The 21164-nt window shown below is 43.7% G+C and overlaps 1 protein-coding gene across 4 annotated transcripts in view; it reads right to left on the bottom strand.

The window, feature by feature from the left end:
• Positions 1 to 211: 211 nt before the first annotated feature.
• Positions 212 to 21164, bottom strand: part of rps6ka1 (ribosomal protein S6 kinase a, polypeptide 1) — a 52788-nt gene continuing 31835 nt past the window's right edge. Inside the window, exons 1-22 of one of the 4 annotated variants that reach the window (XM_030392019.1) lie at positions 14859 to 15058; positions 13065 to 13118; positions 9860 to 9976; positions 9235 to 9316; positions 8204 to 8284; positions 7960 to 8039; positions 7637 to 7743; positions 6896 to 6933; positions 6314 to 6456; positions 6042 to 6112; positions 5816 to 5904; positions 5667 to 5731; positions 5461 to 5563; positions 5210 to 5340; positions 4626 to 4751; positions 3947 to 4036; positions 3681 to 3839; positions 3414 to 3575; positions 3241 to 3317; positions 3040 to 3157; positions 2800 to 2937; positions 212 to 2252 (exon numbers count right to left, since the gene is read on the bottom strand). In XM_030392019.1, coding sequence (XP_030247879.1) covers positions 2130 to 2252; positions 2800 to 2937; positions 3040 to 3157; positions 3241 to 3317; positions 3414 to 3575; positions 3681 to 3839; positions 3947 to 4036; positions 4626 to 4751; positions 5210 to 5340; positions 5461 to 5563; positions 5667 to 5731; positions 5816 to 5904; positions 6042 to 6112; positions 6314 to 6456; positions 6896 to 6933; positions 7637 to 7743; positions 7960 to 8039; positions 8204 to 8284; positions 9235 to 9316; positions 9860 to 9976; positions 13065 to 13118; positions 14859 to 14900 — 2196 coding nt within the window. In that variant the 5' untranslated portion in view covers positions 14901 to 15058 and the 3' untranslated portion in view covers positions 212 to 2129. Of the gene's footprint in view, positions 2253 to 2799; positions 2938 to 3039; positions 3158 to 3240; positions 3318 to 3413; positions 3576 to 3680; positions 3840 to 3946; positions 4037 to 4625; positions 4752 to 5209; positions 5341 to 5460; positions 5564 to 5666; positions 5732 to 5815; positions 5905 to 6041; positions 6113 to 6313; positions 6457 to 6895; positions 6934 to 7636; positions 7744 to 7959; positions 8040 to 8203; positions 8285 to 9234; positions 9317 to 9859; positions 9977 to 11613; positions 12117 to 13064; positions 13119 to 14858; positions 15059 to 21164 lie in introns of those variants that run through there. The other 3 variants (XM_030392016.1, XM_030392017.1, XM_030392018.1) reach the window with 3 other exon arrangements.

The following is a 21164-nucleotide window of genomic DNA, read 5'->3' on the forward strand; positions in this document are numbered from 1 at the left end:
TATTCTATTTCTTACCTTTTAAATTGTATTGTTTATTTTTTTTTTACTACCGTTATTGTTTTTTTTTTTATAATACTGCTGTCCTTTGGCTGCTGCGGCAAACAAATTTCCCCGTTTGTGGGACAATAAAGGAATACTGATTCTGATACTGGTTAACTGAAATGCAAAGGAGAGCCCCTTTAAAGCTTAACGAAAGAACAGAACGAGACAGTTTGTCGTAGCAACTGAATTTTTAATATTTGTAAGATATAAAAATCTTCTTCTTTATCATACAATAACATCTTACCATAAATTCAGTCAAAGGAGGGAGAGTTTTGCCACCAAACAAGAATTATAATAGAACTTTGATCCCTTTGAGGTAAGACAGCTGGGTCATTGATTATTTTTTGGCGCAAAAGGTCTCCCCTTCCACACGTGAAGATTGTTGTTATGTGTAATCCATGTAAGACATTCTGCCTCACCTGTAGGCCTACAGGCACCAAGCTGAAACAAGGACCTAGCCTACGAAGCTACTTACAATGAGACACACGTACTCTTCTTCAGGATGGGTCCATAAAATGAATCAAAGTCATATAATGAACAGGATTAATGAAGTTAAGGATCAGGAAATTCAGATATCATGAACCTGTGATTTTATAGCTTTGAAGGGGGAGAGAAGCCGTCTTGGAGTGCTTAAATAAAGACACAGCCAGCCTTTACTCCCTTTTACAGTGCAAGGGGAGACCCGTACGGCGTTAAGTCCATAGACCGATGTGCTCAGCGTATCTTTCACCATTTTTAAATCACCACTTCCTTTGGACATGAAGAAAATAACAAAACGATCAACAACAAAAGCAGCCAACACAGGAAACAGCATTCAATATGCATTATCCAAGAAACACAGTGAGAGAAAGAAAAAAAGAAGAAAGAAACAAGAAAACAAAGCAAATATAGAATTTTTTAACATGCCACATTGTTCCATGGGCAAGTTTTCTTTCACAGAAAGCCACCTATTTTACTAGTTTTGTAGTAATAAAAAATAATAGACATCTCAAAATGGTTGCCAGCAGGTTGACCAAGCAGAGAAAAAAAAGGGAGAGGAGAGAAACGAGGAAGCCACATGACATCATCACATCACCGGACCATGCACATGACCCTGCAGCATCCCCCAAGACAGTACACGCACACACACACACACACACACACACACACACACACACACACACACACACACACATACTGCAAGTCATGCAACGGACACACACACACACACACACACACACAGACACACACACACACACACACACACACAGACACACACAGACACACACACACACACACACACACTCTTTGTTAAACAAATTACAAGCATAGATTGACATTAACCAAAACATCAGCATTTGACATTTCCTAGAATCCACATATTCTGGCTGTACCAAAGCCAAAGAGGCATTTATGGCAGAAATGTTTAATATTCATATTAATAATGCTCTTTCAAAAAACATATATCAGCAGTTGGACAGTACTGTGTTTTTGTGCCCTCAGCACAGGTTGATTTGGCGGCACACCCGGTAATATAAAGCTCATCAACTTTACAAAAAGAACAGGAAGACGGACAGCAAAAACAGGCAGACGAACAGGCGTGCAGCAAGCTGGATGACAACCGATTACAGCAATGATGAGGGGAGAAAACTGTCATTGTCACAATCGAAAAACATGGCTGCATCGACTCTGTGGCAGGTAATGCACAATCGCCCTCTCGCTCACACACACACACAAACACACACACACACACACGCACACACACACACACACACAAACACACACCCAAACAGCACTAATACATCTGCCAAAAACCTGCACCCTTTTGTTTTTTTTGTTTTTTGCCCTCATCACCCCCAACAATCTTCACGATCTTATGCCAGTCCAGAAGGAGATTGGCTGACAGCATCTGACGAGCCCGAAAAAGGAGGATGACGGTGAGAGCGGGACAACTGATGTCACAAGATGGGGGCAGGACCACAGTCCGTGTTCCTTGGCTGGTAGAGGCGGATGGACACCGAGTCCCCGAGCAAGCTGACTGGGTGTTTGGAGCCAGGAGGTGCGGTTTTTAGTCAGTCTCCAGTGAGCTGATTGGTTGTTTTGTGTCTCTACAGAGAGGTGGAGGGAAGTTTCTTGACGCGCCTCTGGGCTAGGAAGGAGCTCTCGATGGGCTTGAGCTCTGGAGTCGGCTGGGAGTTCTTCAGGGCGGAGTAGGTGGCTGCCATCGCACCCTGAACATGAACAACAGCTTAGTGAGTGCAGCCCAAATAAAACAGCTATCTAAAATGTAGGTATAACAAAGGAAACTGATAACCACAAACTTATACAAGTAGTCATTCATTTTATTTTTTATCATGCATGACCCACTGGAACAGTTTCTATTTCAAAACATATCCTAGAAAACAATTAAACAACGATTAATATCCATTTCCTTGTATTTTTGTCATTCGTTGGTAACATTTAAAAAAAATGCAGCCCATGTTTCACCCTCTCTAGAGGGCCCAAAGAAACATTGTGGTGCAAAATAGCAAAATCCTTGGAAGAGGATCTTCTCCCTCTGTTTGTATAAAGGGCTCTATCTAGGGTAATGAAACAGTGATGCTTAGTTTTAGGTAATTATATACTAATCAAAACATAATTCTGAATATCATATTCAAAATATTTAAATTTTAAAGCCTTCGTTTGCATATTGCCATGTAATTCAAACCCACTTGTAAAAGCACACTTCACTGTAATATATAGATTATATGAATAATATTTTAAGACAGGCGCTGTTACCTTGACCAGTTTGGGATCATGATGTGGGAGCTGGCTGTTGGGCAGTTTGTCTCTCTGAACAATCCAGGTATGTTTGAGGACCTGCTTGGCAGTCAGTCTCTGATGCGGGTCCACGTGAAGCATCTTGGACACAAGGTCCTAAAGAGAGCACACATTAAATATGAAACCGATATTTTGACAGAGGAAGTAATCTCTGAGGATCACAAGTTAAGGAGTTGTCAGTCAGATTTGTGGCTCTACCTTGGCAGCGTCGGACACGGTGTCCCAGTTGCCTCCAGTCAGACTGAAGCTGCCGTTGCCTATCCTGTTCAGGATCTCATTCGGGGTGTCCTCAGGTCCGTTGGCAAAAGGAGTAAAACTGGTGGAAGACACAGATAACCGAGTGAGTATGAGGAGCAGTGGCGGAGAAAAATCTGCTCAAGAAAAAGAGTTGGTATTCACCCGGCCAGCATAGTGTACAGCAAGACTCCCAGACTCCAGATGTCACATCCTTCATCATAGCCCTGACGCTTCAACACCTACAGTGAAGTCCAGGGAAACGCACATTTTAGTTCAAATCTCAATACATGTCATGCCTCAGTTTCATCTGGGTCTGAAATAGTGACTCTTCTCACCTCAGGAGCTACGAAGTTAGCAGTGTAGCATGGGGTCATCAGCAGGCCGTTGTTGGCACGCAGTTGCTTAGCGAAGCCAAAGTCACAGATCCTGATAGACTCTGGATTCCCTGACTCGTCAACATAGAGGATGTTGCTGGGCTTCAGGTCTCTGTGCACCACCTGGAGGATGAATGAAAGTAGGATGGAGAAACGTTTTATTTTAACAGTAAAATTCTCAAAGAAAAAAAGGAATTTTGAGATTGCAGTACTTCTAGTCGTCCTCACCCCCTGTGAGTGCAGGTACTCGACAGTCTTGGTGATGGTGTGAAGCACAGCGCTGGCCTCTCTCTCCGAAAAGACCTTCTGTTTGAGGATCCGATCCAGCAGCTCTCCCCCGCGCATCAGCTCCGTCACCAGGAACACCTGCTTACTGTTGTCGTACACCTGAGACAGAAGCACACGCACATTAATTTGCCACCAAATGTGTCAAGCTTAATGCCCACGGCAAAACAATAGCGCATGTGTTTTTTTTAGTTTTTTTTTACACTCACATCCTTCAATGTTATGATGTTGGGGTGCTGTCCATATCTAAGCAGAATCTCAATCTCCTCAGAGGGGTCTGTGCTGGTCTTGTCAATCATCTGTCAAACACAAAAACAAGTGACATGAAGCTCAAGTCGAGATGAATGGTCTGTCTTCTGGCCGTTGGCTGTTTATCCACAAATAACAATTTTTTTCCTTGAAGCGACACATCACCGAAAAATCCAAAATATATTTTTTTCTCTTACCTGTAGGGCTATTAATCAATCTAGACCGTTTCAGTGTGCCTTGCTGAATTTTGGAAACACTGTAGACATGTCTGCTCACTCACAGACAAGAGGCTAATTTTTCATGACAGCGCGGGGGGGTAAACATTAATGCTCTCCTCCTCGGCTTTGCTCTAACGCTAGGCCAGCTGGGTTTCCTAGCTTCCTTCTGTGCAGTGACACTGTTGGCAGGTTTAGTTAGGTAGAAAGAAAATAGTTCCTCCTAGTTCCTAGCTCACAGCAACGTATGTAGATTATCTTGAGAAATCAGGTCACGATTTCTAGAAAGAGATGTTGACGACTCGAGCAGCCGAGTGCCAAATTAGGGTGAACTGACAGTTTAAGTGATACATACAAATTATGAGGTTATATTGCAAAGACAGAGGTTGTGTGTGTGTGTGTGTGTGTGTGCGCGTGTTCGTACCTTGACAGCGTACTCTGTGTTGGTGGCTTTGTGGACACATCGTTTGCAGACGGAGAAGGAGCCCATGCCGATGTCTTCCTTCAGCACGTAGCCGTCGCTGAACAGCACGTTCTTCCCGTGTAATTGCTGCAGAGGGAGAGTTGAGGAGTTGAAGAGCGGCGGTGAGGTGAAGGTGGAGAGCAGTGAGCTGACAAGGCAGAGGGATGTCGGTGGTTCTCAGGAGTCTATTTCTAGCAGCGTTCTTTTTCAAGTTCTCCAGTAGTAAAACTGTCACCCTCTCAATCCTGCACACGGAGTTAATTACAGCTTCCTGGCAGGCATGAAACCGGATCTGAAGACACGTACCTTTGGTAAGCTTTCTCTTCTCCCTGTCTGCCTTACACACATCTTCCCTCTTTCATTTCACCATCAATGACAGCTGACTGTGAGAATAATTAAACTGCTATGGCGTACTGTCGATCAGTCATCCTTTAATAATTAAAAGCTTCAGGTGCGTTGGAAGGAAAATCCTAGATTTTTAGACTTTGTCTTATCTTCCATGTGACCTAGTTCAAGTCAAAGTAAAGAGACTACTCAAGTCTGACCTGGACCACTGGGTGCGGCTGGGGCTTGACCGGCTCCTCTAAACCTTCCTCCTCCAGCAGAGTCGACGCAATGAAGCTGAAGCCTCTGAAGAGCTGGTGAGCGCCGGCACTGGGTGGCACGCCAGGGGAGTCTAGAAGATGATAAGGGAAGTATTGAAAAATAATGATGATAGATACTGCACGAGAGAGGAAACGGACATGGAGTCTACTTATTTAACAGAACCAGGTGAACATTTAGACTGATGTCTGACCTTTAGGGGTGCGGGAGGTGAACTCAGAGTCAAAGTAGAAGGTGTCGTCCGGACGCGCCACCGCCGGTCTGAATGGAGGCTTCATTTCTTTTCTAAAGAGTTTCTGAGGGACAAAAAGGATTCAATAGTTGATGGTTTTCCTCCCACAAAGCCCGACAATTGTTACAGAGCATACATTAAAATATCCTCGACTGCGAAACACTCACATTCCAGTCAATGGTGGAGAAGAAACCGTGCCGTTTTATCTCCTCTGCGCCATCAGCACCAGATCCTGTAATATACAACTACAGTTAGCAGCAGCTTGAGGTGTATGTGTTTCCATTTGTGAACATCATGTTCAGGAGATGATACTAACCCAGTCTGTTGGCGGGGTTCCTCTTGAACAAAGCCCTGAGCAAAGACTGGGCCTCGACGCTCAGGAACTGAGGCATTCCCAGGCGCGCCCTGCAGGGAGAGACAGACGGCACGGAGCTCAAATCATTTCTCCAGATATCAAGAGAGGCGTTCTTTTTCAGCAGCAACACTTTGCGACAGCTGGTCGCCTGCACCGGGTTTTGTTCCTCTGCCTAAAGAATACTCACTTCAGAATCAGGTTCATGGTTTCTTTGCGGTCCTTCCCTTGAAACGGCAGCGCTCCTGTCAACATCTCAAACTGGGAGACAGAAAATACAACTGTGATCTGTATGTGCAAGAGCTTTGTCTGATAGAGAAGCAAACATTTAAGCATTATTGCAAGTATTTATAGTGGAATGGAAGTATATCGTAGCAGAAAATGGAAGTACCCAAGTAGAGCACAGGTACGTCCTAATTGCACTTGAATGCAATACTTGGGAAAACACCAACCACTGCTTACCATTAGTACTCCAAATGACCACCAGTCGGCGCTGTGGATGTGCCCCTGCCTGTTCACAACCTCCGGTGCCATGTACTCCACAGTACCACAGAAGGAATACGCTTTCTTCTCATGATCAATAGCTTCTTTACACAAACCGAAATCTGGAAAAACACACCACAGGACACAGTTAACAATACATCGTCAATTTCACCCAATTAATAAAACACAATAAAGACTACTGTAATCTGCAGCTGGACTATCTTCACTTATGAATCCAGCGTTTTCAGCAGTCGGCATTTGTCTTCATCAGCGTGACTTGTACCTTTTTCCTCTCTATAATCTCCAAACGTCACCTTTGGGTCAGCGGGGGCATAAAGGTTAAATAAATGGCGTGGATTATGGATGACGGTAGAGATAAACAGAAACGATAAAGTATAATAATTAACACGCAGGCTCATATCTGGAGCCTGCGAGATAAGGCCGTTTCCCCACCCTGAGTAATAAAGGTCAACAAGGCAGAGAGGAGAAGAGAGTGTGTGAGTGTGTGTGTGTGGCAGCGTGGGTGTGTACTGGTTGTGAGGGAAGAAGCAGGAGACTCACCGGTGAGTTTAATATGTCCCTCCTCATCCAGGAGAATGCTGAAAAAAAAACAACAAAACATTGTCGGATGTTTAAACAATGGACATCACACGCTGCACATTCAGCTGTCAAACTCTAACAGTACCCTCAACAGCTTAAAGGCATCCTAATGACTAACAGAACAGGTATAGGCTTGTTTTCCGATAAGTTTGTATCTTGTGTTTGTATGTGCGCCAAGAGAATGGGGAAGTGCGGAGGCTGAGCAATGCATATCAGTAACTGCTGGCAGTAATGTACCATAAATATGAATTAAAATGGAGAAGAACAAGACCGCAAGCAGATGTAAATAAGCAGGGGCTTTAAAAAAAAAAAAAAAAAAAAAAAGGCTTTTCAAATGTTTAATTAGGTGGGATTGTGCTCATAATGTTTGTCGCGCCCGAGGGGAAACGCACAACGCAATTTGTTGAGGACAGATCACTGTAAAATGTTTAAAGTGAACATTTTAACTTCCACCGGGTGCCATTAAAGTGAAATACAATAACATCTAATATGGGAGAAAGGTTTTGCTTTACATCCAGAAAAAAAAAAAAAAGCTTTTAGCTACTGCGTCACTTATTAGGTCGCTGAGGGGCGGGACAAGAGCTTTTTCATAAAATCTACAAGAACATATATGCCTTAGTTCAGTAGTGGATTTATTCTCCTGAGATCTGGCTTTGTGGATATATAAATGTTCTATGTCTTCTGTGACCGATGCGCTCTTACTTTTCAGGTTTCAGATCCCTGTAAATGATTCCCAGGCTATGGAGGTGGTCCAGTCCCAACGCCAGCTCTGCTAGATAAAACTTGACGTCCTCCTCCGTGAACATCACCTGGCAGACACATACAGAGAGGAGGGTTAGTGAAACAGGCTGTTCGGACCTGGTATCAACAACCGTTTCGAACAAATGCAGTAACTGATAAAGTGTTACTTATTTGACACCCATAGAGAAAGTCCCTTGAAAAAAATGGCAATTTTGAGACTTCATAATTCAGCAAACGTATCCGTTTGTTGCAGCAATGTCGGTGTTCCATGTATTTGCTCTCACCTCTTTGGAGAGTCTAGTGAAGAGATCTCCTCCTCTGAGAAAGTCCAGGATCAAGTACAACTTCCCTTCAGTCTGGAATGCTGCAAATAAACACAGGTTTTAATCAAGTCTGATTCAACGGTACACCAGGAAAAATGGCCGAGAAAAATGCCTGGAATTTAAAGCAATAAGACGGTATTAAATCAGTACAACTTTTGCTTCACCCCCCCCCCCCCCCCCAGGTTTGGAAATCAGGCAGACTCACCATAGTGCAGTTTGACAACAAATGGATGGTTGACGTCTGCCAGGATGTCTCGCTCCATCTTGGTTCTCACGCGGTCTCTCACTGAAGGAGGAACAAGAACACAGGGTTTAGTTTAGTGTGAATCTCTAAAACCTGAACACATGTAGCATTAGTTGAAAACATATGCTGGGTGTGAAACCGAAAATTAGCTGCAGAGCCCTCTGTTTTTCCACTTTACTCAATCCGGTTCAGCAACAGCACGGACAAATTAGGTTGAAGAAAACATGTATTTTTGGCAGCACAATACATGATTCATAATTGTAGAGGCTGTTGGGCCGCACTCTGAGGCAAGTTGCAGTAACTCAAGTTTTCTGGAGCTGTCAGACATAAAGTTCTGGATGAAAAATGCAACAAAATAAACGAACTCAGTGCTGCGAGAACAAACTACAGTGGATTCTCTGGTGCGCACGCCGCATGTTGATGAGTTGTCTTTCGCTGTTCCCCCACAGGTAAATAAATCACTTTGTCCCAGTATTGTAGTCCTACACTGCAGCGTGATAAACGCTCGTGCTCAACAAAAGAAGAATTGAACCATGCAAATGAAATCTGTACACCTGCACACTTAGAACGAAACCACATGTACAGAGGAATGTGCAAACAAATCTGCTGCACCTGATGTTTATCAAGATAACGTGCGAAAAGAGTTAAAAAACAAAAAACAGTAAACCGCTGCAAGATGTGGTGGTCTCATCATGCTAGCATACTTCCACTTTATAGTTCTCAGAGTTACAGGAAAAGCATACACCCTCTTACATGAAGCCGACGGCACAGCCACTTGAAAAGAGAACACGAAATCACCACAAGAGAGGAAGCTTCGTGAATTGATCCTGCGTGAACTTGGGGCTCAGAGAGGTGCAGCTTTACAAAAGGAAATACATACAGGGTTGCACCAAATGATCATTTCAACGCTCCCTCCTAACAGACTATCAGACGGCACAGATCGGCTGCAGAGCGACTCTCCTGCACCTGACACACATCAAAGGGTGCCTCACCTTTGAGTGTGGCCTTCCTGAGGACCTTCATGGCGTAGAGCTGGTTGTCGTCGGGAGGGGTCACCTTTCGCACCAAGAACACCTGCAGTGAAAGGAACAAAGGTGCCACAAAAAAACATCTTAGATCAGATCAGGGGTTGTGAGCCTGTTTACGCCTGGGATTAACACAGGGCTTGGGTGGTCCGATTACAAGTGGAAAGCTCTAAGTGCGTCAGTTCTCACCTGGCATTTTAAAGCGTCTTTTTTAAGTGACTACCGGTGATTGGATCTCATCTCTCTGCTCACCGCTTTATATGCAAGTGAACGCATACATCACTATGACAAACAGGCACAATGTTTCTAAAGTTTATTAAGTTACTCCTCACTCAAAACCTCTTAAAGCTGGGTCATTTTTTAAGGGCGCCTGGTGATATTGCGAGGGAAATCAGCTGAAACAGAGCATCCTCAATGCACTTGGGTGTATTCACACTTTTACAGCGATAAGATCACTTAATACGCATATTAATGCCGAGTGTCATTTACACTCTGCATTAATATGCGTCTTAAGTCTGAGAGGGCAGATAAGGGAGTAAAAAGGAAAAGAACAATGACGGACAAACGGAGCAGCAGAATGAGTATGTGTTACCTTGCCAAAGGATCCCTGTCCCAAAACTTTGAGCAGTTCAAATTGAGAGGCGTCAGCCTTCTCCGAGCCCTCCTTGACAACATGGGTGATGTTGATCTCCTTGATGTCTCCATCTTCCTGAAGAGTGCAAAACAGGGGGGGACAGTAAAATAAACCAGTCAGTAGAACAAATGGCTAAAATAGTGAGAATACTGTTTGTGTGTAGGACAGACAATGTCAGAGCGAACGGGGTCGTTGTTTAAGAGGTGTGTCTCCTACTGTAAATAGCACTATATCAAAATGAACCGCTTCAGAAAGAGGAAGCACAGTATAAAGTGAGACGTGCGTGCGTGAGAATGAACCATTGCACCCAGTTGTGCTTGTAAATGTGCCTCTTCAGTAGTTTCTAGAAATCATGACAACACTACAAGCAAGTGACAGTAAATTGTTGGTTACTGCCTCCAGTGGGTTTTTTTTATGTTGTTGGACAGAAGTTGTGTAACCGCGAGATACTTTCAAGACAGTTTCTCGCCTTCTTTACAGGGTGGAGCCCCTGGCACCACTGACAACACTCTGTGTTCTCAGAGTTGACCTGGTGTCAGCCTCCACCCGCAACTCATCCAACACCCTACAGAAAGGCATCAAAGCATCAACAACAACAACAACAACATCATCAAGTTTCTTTTTGGAGACCGGTTTTTTCAGTTCTCTGCGGCTCACAATCCCCTGAGCTTCACGCCCTGGGCCTACGGCGAGGTGCAGCACCGTAGTTACCTGCAGGGAGCATTTTAAATTCGACAGTGCGGTTGGTGCGGGAACATGTTTTTCACTTCTACCCAGGAGGTTCACAGCTACTTATGGGACTAGAAAGTAGGACACCTCGCCCGTTCCAAAAGTTTGTACTCTGCAGATACAATGCACAACATTATCATTTTTAATGATCATGCACGCCCAGCAACAGGCGCTCAATCTACGTGGCAGCCTATAAGACACAATTATCAGCTGCTGATATCATACCATTAAAAACAGTGCTGAAATGTCTGATTTAGTCAATTCATTAAAAAGTATATTAGTAACATTCACAGAACGTATATCACATATTTGACAGCATTTCTTATCATTTCCTCATATCTTCTGAATTGAATTAGTTCCGAATGATCAAGCCAATTAGTCAATAGACCGTGAATTAATTAAAAGCAGTTTTGATTGGTGATCATAAATCGGTTATTTTGATCATAAATTAGGTCATTTAACAGGCAAAAGCGACAATCGTTCTCCAGTTCTAGCTTCTCTAGTGTGAACATTTGCTGACAAATCAAGCACTAATAAAAACAAGTTCATGATGGCCATTTTTCACTATTTTCTGACAAATCAAAGATAAAACCATTGATTGATTCCTTGAAAAAAAAAAAAAAAATCAACATCAGATTAATCAATTCAGAAAAACAATCATTATTTGCACCCCTTAACTCTATGATGCATCTATTAATTCCCAATCAGTGATGAGAGCAATGCTCAACCTTCAACAATACACTGTCAACAGCCTTCACCACAGGCCGACGCAGCGTGGGACTTTATTTGACAACAGGAAACCAGAGCTGATTGAACATGCAGGCGTTCAGCTGCACCTCCTTTCTAAACAAGAACCGGTAACGGCGAGCACCAAACCTCATCTGCACTAATATAACCAACTTCTCTGCTGGCATTACTGTGCACGCCGCCACTAACAGCTCGCTGGAGACTACTCAAGGTTTGACAAGTAGGCATCACTTTACCGTCCAGTGGTTCCTTGGAGCAGGTAAAGAGTCGGTGCCTGTTGCAGCTGCTGGTTTGCAGCTGTTGAAGTGAACTGGGCTGCCGGCCAAGGCTTTGTTCTTCCTGCGCAGGTAGATGCTCAGCAAGCGGGTCAGGGTGAACTTTTTCTTGTCCTTGTCCATCTCAGCATCGCCCGAACTTCTGCTTTATCGTCATACCCACGTCCGTAACAAGCCAAACATCGCTCTGCCCCACATAAATCATCCTACTGCCTCACCGCGTCTCACCGCGAGTACTCTTTAGACTCATTTGTGCACTCATATCAGAATTGTTTCTGTGGGCAGCGAGTAAATATGGAAAGACCTCTCAGCCTCTGCCCTCCTATCTATTCTTCCTGCAGAGGCCTTCTGCAGGGGCCTTCTGCTGCGACTTTTATTAACTCTTCATCCTCGTCGTCTCCTCCATTGTCGCTCCTGCGCTCTCTGTGTAGGTCTGATTAGCCCCGTGTGTCCTCAGTGAACGACTGACTGCAGCTGAAGTGAACTGGAAACCGAAGAGGGCAGGAAGGAAGAGCCTGCACTTATTCTCACAGTCCTGCACCCAACAAAGTCCCACAAACACACACACACACACACACACACACACCCCCACACACACACATCTGAAACTCAGAGAGAGAGAGAGAGAGGCAGACTGAAATTTAAATAATCCAAAACGAGGAAGTGAGGTGGTAATACTGAAAAGACCAAGAAAAAGACTGCTTTTCTGCCAGCCCACTACATTTAAAAAAAATGAAAAAAAAAAACCCGAAAAAAACACAACATGTTTCTTTTACATCAACACTTTGTCTCCCAAAGTGGTTTGACTCCAGAACCCGCTTCCCTTCACCCACAATTCCACAGTGCAGAGAGAGGATGAGGTGTCCCCCCGTCAGTGTCGCCGCCTCGCCGCCTCGAGGATGATGACAGAGATTTTCCTGCCTGTGGCCAGGCACGTCCTCCTCTTCCCCCTCATAACGGTCTATTCCTGCTCATCCTGTCTCCTCAAACTGCTCTCCTCACCTCTCACTCTTTTTCCTTCCCTCCATCTCTCACTTTTAGTGCTCTTCATGCAGCAAATTCCTCTTTGCCGGGAGAGAATGGGCCATTTCACGCCCATAAATACAGTGCATGAGTCAACTTCTCTCTCGACCAAACAGCGGCACAATTGAGCTGTAAGCAGGCCTACTTTTCACACTGCATTGCAGATCACACTCAACGGGAAAAAAGGTTGATTCGAGCAATTTTGTGATTGGGGAAGTCAATATACAGAGGACAGAGAAACAACAAAAAAAACAATGTAAGTGCGTTTGCCTGAAGTGGATTAAATGCATTAGCAACTGTAAGCTGGAGTGTGTTTGCTTAAGGAGGCAGGAGCTGCAGATCGGCATGAGATAAAGCAACTGAACAGCGGAAGTAGTCAGACAGCTTACCTGGACTCTAATATTGGCAAATTCCCTCTCTATCCAGGTGATATGAGACGGGTTCTGAGGGGGGGGATTGTGTTGGGATGAAGAGGTTAAAGTGAGTTACAGAAGACACATCTGGCTTTGCATTAAGTCAACTTAAGTATGGATGGACACAAATGCACAAGAATCCTTACAGGTAGATGAAAATGCCTCAGTGTTTTAATTGCATGTACATTTTTTCCACCTAATTTCATCACATCAATTCAATCTAAATGGTCACATTAAAAAAAAAAAAAAGGTGCAATATGTCGGAAGTGGCCACCTGTCACGTTAATTCTCTAAACAACAGGGGGCATCATATTACCAAAGACATCATAATTTCAAATCTGCTACTTCTTCACATGCCGTTGATACTTTAAGTTAATTTTTGAACAATTTCAACATATTGCCCCCTTTGCTTCAAGTTCAGTCAATGCATATAAATGATGTATAATACTTGGATAGTAAACACTTTAACTTAACTTTCTATGTAATCATAGAAAAAATAGATAAGGGCTATGTGTAAGTCTCAGTTAATTTAATTCCATCAGACTAAGCTATTCATTTTAAACTTTGCATTATATGCGAATCCGTACATTGAACGATTCTGATCAATTGTAGAGAGTCCAACAGTGTTATAGGAGTGCCTGGTTAAACCTGGTGCCTACATTACCCACAATGCAAATTAGAGTGTCATCACTGGCTCTGGAGCCTTATAGAACTTTCCCCCCCCCCCTACATACGCAGTAGTGCTCCCCAAAACCCACAGACTTGCTTCAGATAACATGAATACATTTCTGGACTTGCACTTTAGAGTGAACTTTTTAGGCTTTTTTTGATAAAACAACTCACAAAACACACACACACTCACAGAGTTGGACAAAAAAGAGGGCAACATGGCGATGGTTGCCACACTGGTGACAGGAAACCTCCCTTTCCTCCGACTGCTCACTTCCTCTATTCTTAAACCGATCTCACTTCCTTACTGCTAATAATTTAAACATGTGTGTGTGTGCGTGTGTGGGTGGGTGGGTGTGTGTGTGTGTGTGTGTGTGTGTGTGTGTGTGTGCGTGTGTGCGTGTGTGTGTATGAATGAATGAATGCTAGCAGCTGGGAGCTGAACTGCTGCTCTGACTAAGTTTTAATTTCAACAAAATTGTCTGACTGAAGGCACATAAAAGTTGCTGGACACATCTAAAATCAAAAAGAACCCAGAGATGAGTGCATTTGATGGTTTTCTAATGACGTGAATGTTTCAACGCAGTGCACCATGTTGAGTTCAATCACCTCAAGGCATCCAGGCGATTTGACTGATAAAGTTTCGGTTATATTGTTTTGCTATGACTATTCACCGCAATGAAGCACAGGCTGAATGCTAGGCCAGTAGATAAGGATCGTGCTGCGACATAAAGTGTGTACGTGGATTAACACTTCCTTGGTCGACTGCACTCGTAGCATGAGAGGACTAGAAGTGTGACTTTCAGAGAACCGTTAAGACCAACCATGTAGGATGCGTTTTGGACTTTGAGGAGGTGGAAGTTAAAACGCATCCCTTCCTGCGTTTCCTCGCACAGCTCAGAAGACGGCAGCTCAGCATCACAAACGGAAACCCCTTTCCTCCCGTCCCAAAATATCGCACAGCTGCCTGAAGCCTTCCCCAGTCCCCCTAACACATCCATCACCCAGGCACCACCCACACCCGACAGGAGACACTTGCACTTCACATCGCCTGTAGCTTAACGACAAACACGCATACGGTACAAGAATGCAGCCACTTGCCTCTTTTGTGCGCGTCTTGGTGCGGAATATGAGCCTCCACATGTCTGTGTCCAGATGTTTCCATGTCACTGCTTTCAGTGAGCCTCTGTGTCACTCTTGCAAATACACAGCGTCTGTGTCAGAGTTAGCTAACATCTTTTTTTTTTTCTCTTCTCTCAGTGCAATACCACAATGACATAGATATAATCAGCACACACAGGCCCACATAAGCACACACAGACTCAGCAAAAATGGGAAGTGAAGTGAACTTTTGAGCAGCAGGGAGATTTGGTGAGGATAGAAATGGTTGCAGCAAAGCGCTCAGGAAGTGTTTTTCTCACTGGGAGAGAAAACAGCTGGGGTAAGGAGTGTTTAAAGGGGCACTATGTAGTTGTGGAGAGGAAATTGAAACTCAGAAATTTTAACATTTCCATCAATGAGGTAATAATACAAACTCAGAAATATTTATTTGTTTCCATAACTGAATAAACAAGCTGTTCTCAGGGGAAACATAAGGTCCCCAGAACACTGTTTGAAGCTAGAAAGGCGGCAGGTTCCGCCTTATATAAACAAATTCAATTTGTGTGGTACTTCAAGGTCAGTTTGTTTATTCAGATTATTCAGTAACGACAATGAAAAGAGAGTTTATTTAGTTTGTTTAGGCGTTAACAACAACATTGATCTTTCTCTTCTGATTCAATGTCTTCCCCAAAACTACATAGTGCACCTTTAAATGACAGAGGAAGAGTGTCACATTGATGTGGAGTTTAACAAAACATTCAGACGCATTATTAGGCGCTCTGTGTGGTCGCGCAAGCCTCTGCTGGCAACCACAGGAGCTCCCAGAGAAAGGGAGCAAATAAGCCTGAAAATGTCAGTCTCATCCTGGAAAAACCTTTCATGACATCTGTCACCATCGAATCAGAGCAAAGAGAAGCTCGGCAAATGCTATGAGAAGTCTGTACTTGCACCTTCAGTAACCCCTGCTCGCTCGACAGCTTCAAAGTACACGCACCTCTTTGTCAGAGGCCGACGTGGTGTAATGCTCTGTGACAGACACAAGGGGCCAGTGCAGGTCTACAGCCAGGCCGGCGGATGGGCCCTCCACAGTAGAGAGGTGCTCTGAGATGGGAGCTTTGGCCAAGTAAGGGCATGCTCACACCGTTTGCTCGAATCTCACTGTAGGCTCTGACATCAATTAAAAGCGAGGGACACATAAAGTGGGACAGAGAGTGAAGTGGGAGGTACTGGAGCTGAAAAACTTTCCAATCACAGCAGGAAAAAAGGTCACACAGGTTTAAGTGTCTCGAAGCGGCACACCGGAGACCCATGACAAAAGAGGCTTCATGTCGTAACAGAGAGAGACGGACAGAGAGTCCCGTCAAAATGGCATGATCTGTACAGGAGGAGAACACATGACAATTAGAGCATGCGTCTTCACTGCTCTCAACCTCTCCTCTTTCCCGGAAAAGGGAGCAGCGGCACCTGCACGTCTTCAAAACGCCTGACAGCTCTGACAGTCGGAACAGAGCCAGGAGAGAGAAAAAAAAAAACGAGAGAGAGGGGGAGACAAAGTCCAGAGTGCGGGGCCGCATAAATGAATAGTGTACATGGAAGGAGACAGAGCAGTCTAAACATCCATCCAACCGACCGTGGTCCAGTCTCATTAATGTGAAAACAAATATCCTACAACAGAAGACTGTCTGCCTGAGCAGGCAAACACACACACACACGCACACTGCAGCACTACTCGACTCTATGACTAGTACATTTTGTGATTACATAATTGACTGACGTGAAGAAGAGACTCAGTGCGTTGAAGTCATTCCACTATGAGAATACACATTAATTCTTTCTTAACTGTTCTTAGAAAAACAGCCTTTAAAAAGCATCTTATGAGTTGTGACTACCAGCCTTTTTAATAGTTCATCAATTTGCACAGATTGTTTAGGAATGTACCCAACCAATTTACATCATTAACTAATCTGCCAAGCCTATTTCTGATTATTTGCTAAATTCTAATACACAAGATGTCAAAAATAATTGTGAGAAAGATGAAAATTACATGTTCTCAGAGTGCAAAAGAAAGTCTCTAAAAAATGATTGTTTAGTTTGACCAGCAGTCCAGAAAACCAAAAGAGATTTGGCTGATGTAACAGACAAAACAGTGAATCATAATGATGAATGATAAGAACTCACCGAGGCCTGGTTTTAAACTGGTTGCCTAGTAGTCAGTGGGTCTAAGGATGGAGTTGCGTTGGCTGTGTGAACCCCTGTATACATGCCAACATGTCTAGATAACATGTTTAAATGTGGACTGTTGCACTGCTCTTAACTGATGCTTTACAAGCGCTTTTAACTATCTCAGTAAGATGGTACAAACAGCTACCCTGAAATGAGGAATGTATGCATACAGGTCTACAGTTTGACTATACATATTCACTGTCACAGGAATTTCTAGTTTACGGTTACCAAAAGAACATAGATCTGTGTGTGCGTCATCGTTTATGTACTTGTATCTTGGTGCGCGAGTGTCCAGGCATGTTTGCAGGCAGCCACCCAAATCTGTCAGGACAGGAACGTCTCTCTGCTTTTATCAAACACCGTCCCACCTTTCTTCAGCTTAACAAGGCAGCTACCAAAGAGCGCCGATATATTTTGAAGAGCAGGGCTGACTCACCCATTCAACTAGTTTCTTTTTCCATTCATTATCTTTTTTATTCCTCTTTGATGAACAGGCTGTTCCCGTGTCACGCAATCTCAACCAACAGCCTCTCCATCCGTCCAACTTCGTTCTTGTCCTTTCTCCCCCCCATCGTCCCATTCCTTCTCTCACTTTCACTTTTTTCTGCCCTCGAGCAAGACCTGCTTGCTCGAGGGCGAGAGAGGCGGAAGGAGAGATGTACTGGGAAAAGGCTGTGCTGCAGTTGGGGGAGCGGGTTTAGAGAATGTGATTAAAAAAAAAAAAGCAAAAAATTTAGAAAAGTTACAACTTAGCAGACCAACCCAATGCTTCAACCCCTTTTGTCACAAGTTGTCTGTCACTGTCGAGGGGTAACATGTAGTGACCCCTGGTGGAGGCCACCTCTGGGGTTAATACCCATCCTTCAGCAGACTGTGCCATCTGCCTCATCTGCTCATCCAATTACATCGATGGCACCCACACACAATAAAGACACACAAACACACACACACACACACACACACACACACACGTAAAAATAACCAGATTTGTGGTCGAAAGCCGGTTAGATATTAGAAAAAACATATTGATGCATATTAGGCGTGTTCCCATTGATTTATTTCCCTCAAAATAGTTGAGCACAATTGAATTTCTGAGGTCAAACATTGCCTGAAAGAAAATTCATATCATTTTAAGGGTCATTTGTAACCATTAAATCAAATTCTTCAGTAAGCAAACTGAATTTTGGGCGGATGGAGTCAATCCGATATTGATATTCCGTTGGTGCCACCAATCCATGTACCTTTCCAGATTCCACGGTCTGATGTTTTTAAAATCCCCCTGGAAATAACAGAAGCGGAGCAAGTTGCCAAAGATGCTAACGCTTTAGAGGGCTGGACACTAATACTTGGCTGCTTGCCCCGGGGCAGATAAACTCTGTGTTCAGGTAAATGGAATGCCTTGTGCAGTTATCAGGAAGTGAAATATAAAATGTGATGTCTCGTGTAACGTTATCTGAAAATCGACGGCATGGTGTATCACTGCAGCAGAGCTTATCCAGCTGAGCCGCATAACATGAGGCTGCCTCACCACAAAGCTTTGGAGAGGCCTGATGAGGATAATCTAACGCACAGGGACACTATAGGCGTCAACTCTGGGATTAACAATGTTGCATACGACAAAACGTTACTGATGGCAAAAAAATCTCTGAAAAGCTTCATGCAAGACAGTTACTTTCCCCTGGTAAGCTAATTGTTGTGCCATACAAACAAGGGCTCTGGAGCGATCTCTACCTGAAACCATCCAAAATGCACAATGCACATGACAAAACATGAGTTCAACCAACTAAATAAAGGTTGAATGATGTTGATATGTAATTAAATATGTAAGTCAATAAACAAATGATAATAGCAGCAACAACAACAAATAAAAATATAACAGTATAAGCGACTAGTATTTCTGGTGCCAGCTAGCCAGGGTGGCAATGTTTAATCGGCTAGTCGACTTATCACGCTCATAACTAATGCCAACCAAATCTGGCAACACACTGCCCCGAGTGACATTATTGAATGACGCCAGCAAATTTTTATTGTTCGAGGAATCCGGACGCACACAAGATTCTTGCCTTGTATCAAATGCCAGTCGAGCTGAAGGTGGAGGAAGTGTTCTAGAGGTAGCGCGGGATTAGCGAGGATGCAACAGGAAATCCTGTGTTGGCATCTGTAATATTAATAGCGCCAGCAAAGATAGCAGTAAGATGATAGGCAGTTCAGCGCTGGGCCAGTTGACATGAGGCCATAATGGCCTTGTGTAATATCAACAGTGGCACTGATGGTCCGAGAGAGGGACATAAATGGCATCAGAGAGAAGAACAAAAGAGAGGGGTGGAGAGATAAGTGGAGAGATAGATGAGACAGAGGAAGAGAGGAAAGAGTGGATGCTGGTAATGCAAAAGATGAGGTCATCGGAGTTGAAGCTAAGCTGGCAGACTGCAGTGGAAATGTGCAGCACCCTGCATCGCCGTGCAGAGTACAGATCTGCAGACGAACACACAATAACCTCGCCCCAACTTCTTTCTCGTCCGTCCTATCTTATTTCCCCGTCATCACGTAACCGTTCCCACTCTAAGAGTTCAAACCCTTCACACTAGCCAGAGCAGGTCCAAAATAGCAAACCCATATCTAAGTCAATACTTCCTGCTTCCTCCCTCTCGCGGCTCTCCTCTTCCCTCAAATACCAACCGCACCACTCGCCAAAAATGCACTCTCAAAACACACACAGGCAAAAATCAAAACACTGGTGTGTCTTTCCTTAACCATCCATTGATTATCTTGTAGATTGTTCCACAGCACATCCGCGTGCACGCCTGACATCAAAGATTTTGCGGCAAATATCAACAAGCCTGCAAACGCCACACCCTCATTCTTCTCACATGAGCCCTGGTAAGTGCCAACTAACCATCCTGTTCACTTTGTTCCAATGAAAGTCATTCCAGGCCATAGTTAATGTACATTCAACACTGTGCAGTGATTTTTTTTTTGCATGCTATTGTGACAAATCAAATATATATTAGGGTGAAGTAGATTTGAGAAAACATAAGCATGAAAGGCTAACTCATGGATGTTGTTCGTCTCCCTTTACTTGAAGAAAAAGAATTTTCCAATATTCCCGTTCTTTTTAGCTCTATTTTGGTCTCCAACTGCTCCTTTATGTTCATTAGCCTGTCTGCTGCTTGGTGCAAGGTGGGCAATTTACACAGGTTTTATCAAAAAGCTCGTTATCAGAAAGAAAAAGCTGAAGAGACTGCACAGACCAAAGCAAAACAGTTCAGATGAGGTCCGTAAAACCAAAACAACGGACTGAGAGAAGAGAGGAGCTGCAGGCCAAAATTGTCCAAACATACTATTATAAATGAGGCATTGCATGAGGCGCACACCCAAAAATCTGCCATGTGAAGCCAAGCGCCTGATATTATGCCGGTCAGATAAAAAAAACACCAGTTAGGTGTGTAGAGAGAAATGTATTTCTGTTTACAACCATTTACATAATTTGTCATGAAATGAAATAAAAATGTTTGATTAGGTGCACCTGAATTATGTGCTGGCGAAAAAACAGTAAGGCATACCGGTGAAACTAGTACAAACAGCAGGCCTGGAGCCCGCCAGGTCAAAGGGAGCCCCAGCAAAATCACATCATCATCAAAAATGATAATACGCACTAAAATCTTGACTCATATTGCAATTGAATCAGTCAGCCCTAACTCTGAGTACCTCATTATACAGTACACATATTCATTTGACCCATTGTTGATAAGAATACTGATTTGTGCAGCTGTAATCTGGAGATTTTCTTCTTAATAAAATTGAAACAAATAAGCAAAAAATCTACATTTTTGTGAAGCTCACTGCATCTGCTAAATTAAGTTAAGAAATAAAAAAGTGAAATGCGTCTACTTGCCAAAGCTGCCGGAAATACGACAGATGGGGCTGGTGTAGCCAACACCTGCCAGCAAAATTTGGTTGGTGGCTGTTTGCAACTTTGGAGCCCTGCCTCTGGCCACATCAGACTCTGTTAAATCAGTGCGAATGAAATCCATCCTGAAGCCCAGCTTTCAATTAAAGATCTGTGTCCTTACACTTCACACT

This window comes from Sparus aurata, chromosome 16 (assembly GCF_900880675.1).
Source record: "Sparus aurata chromosome 16, fSpaAur1.1, whole genome shotgun sequence".
In the NCBI taxonomy this organism is placed as follows: Eukaryota; Metazoa; Chordata; class Actinopteri; order Spariformes; family Sparidae; genus Sparus; species Sparus aurata.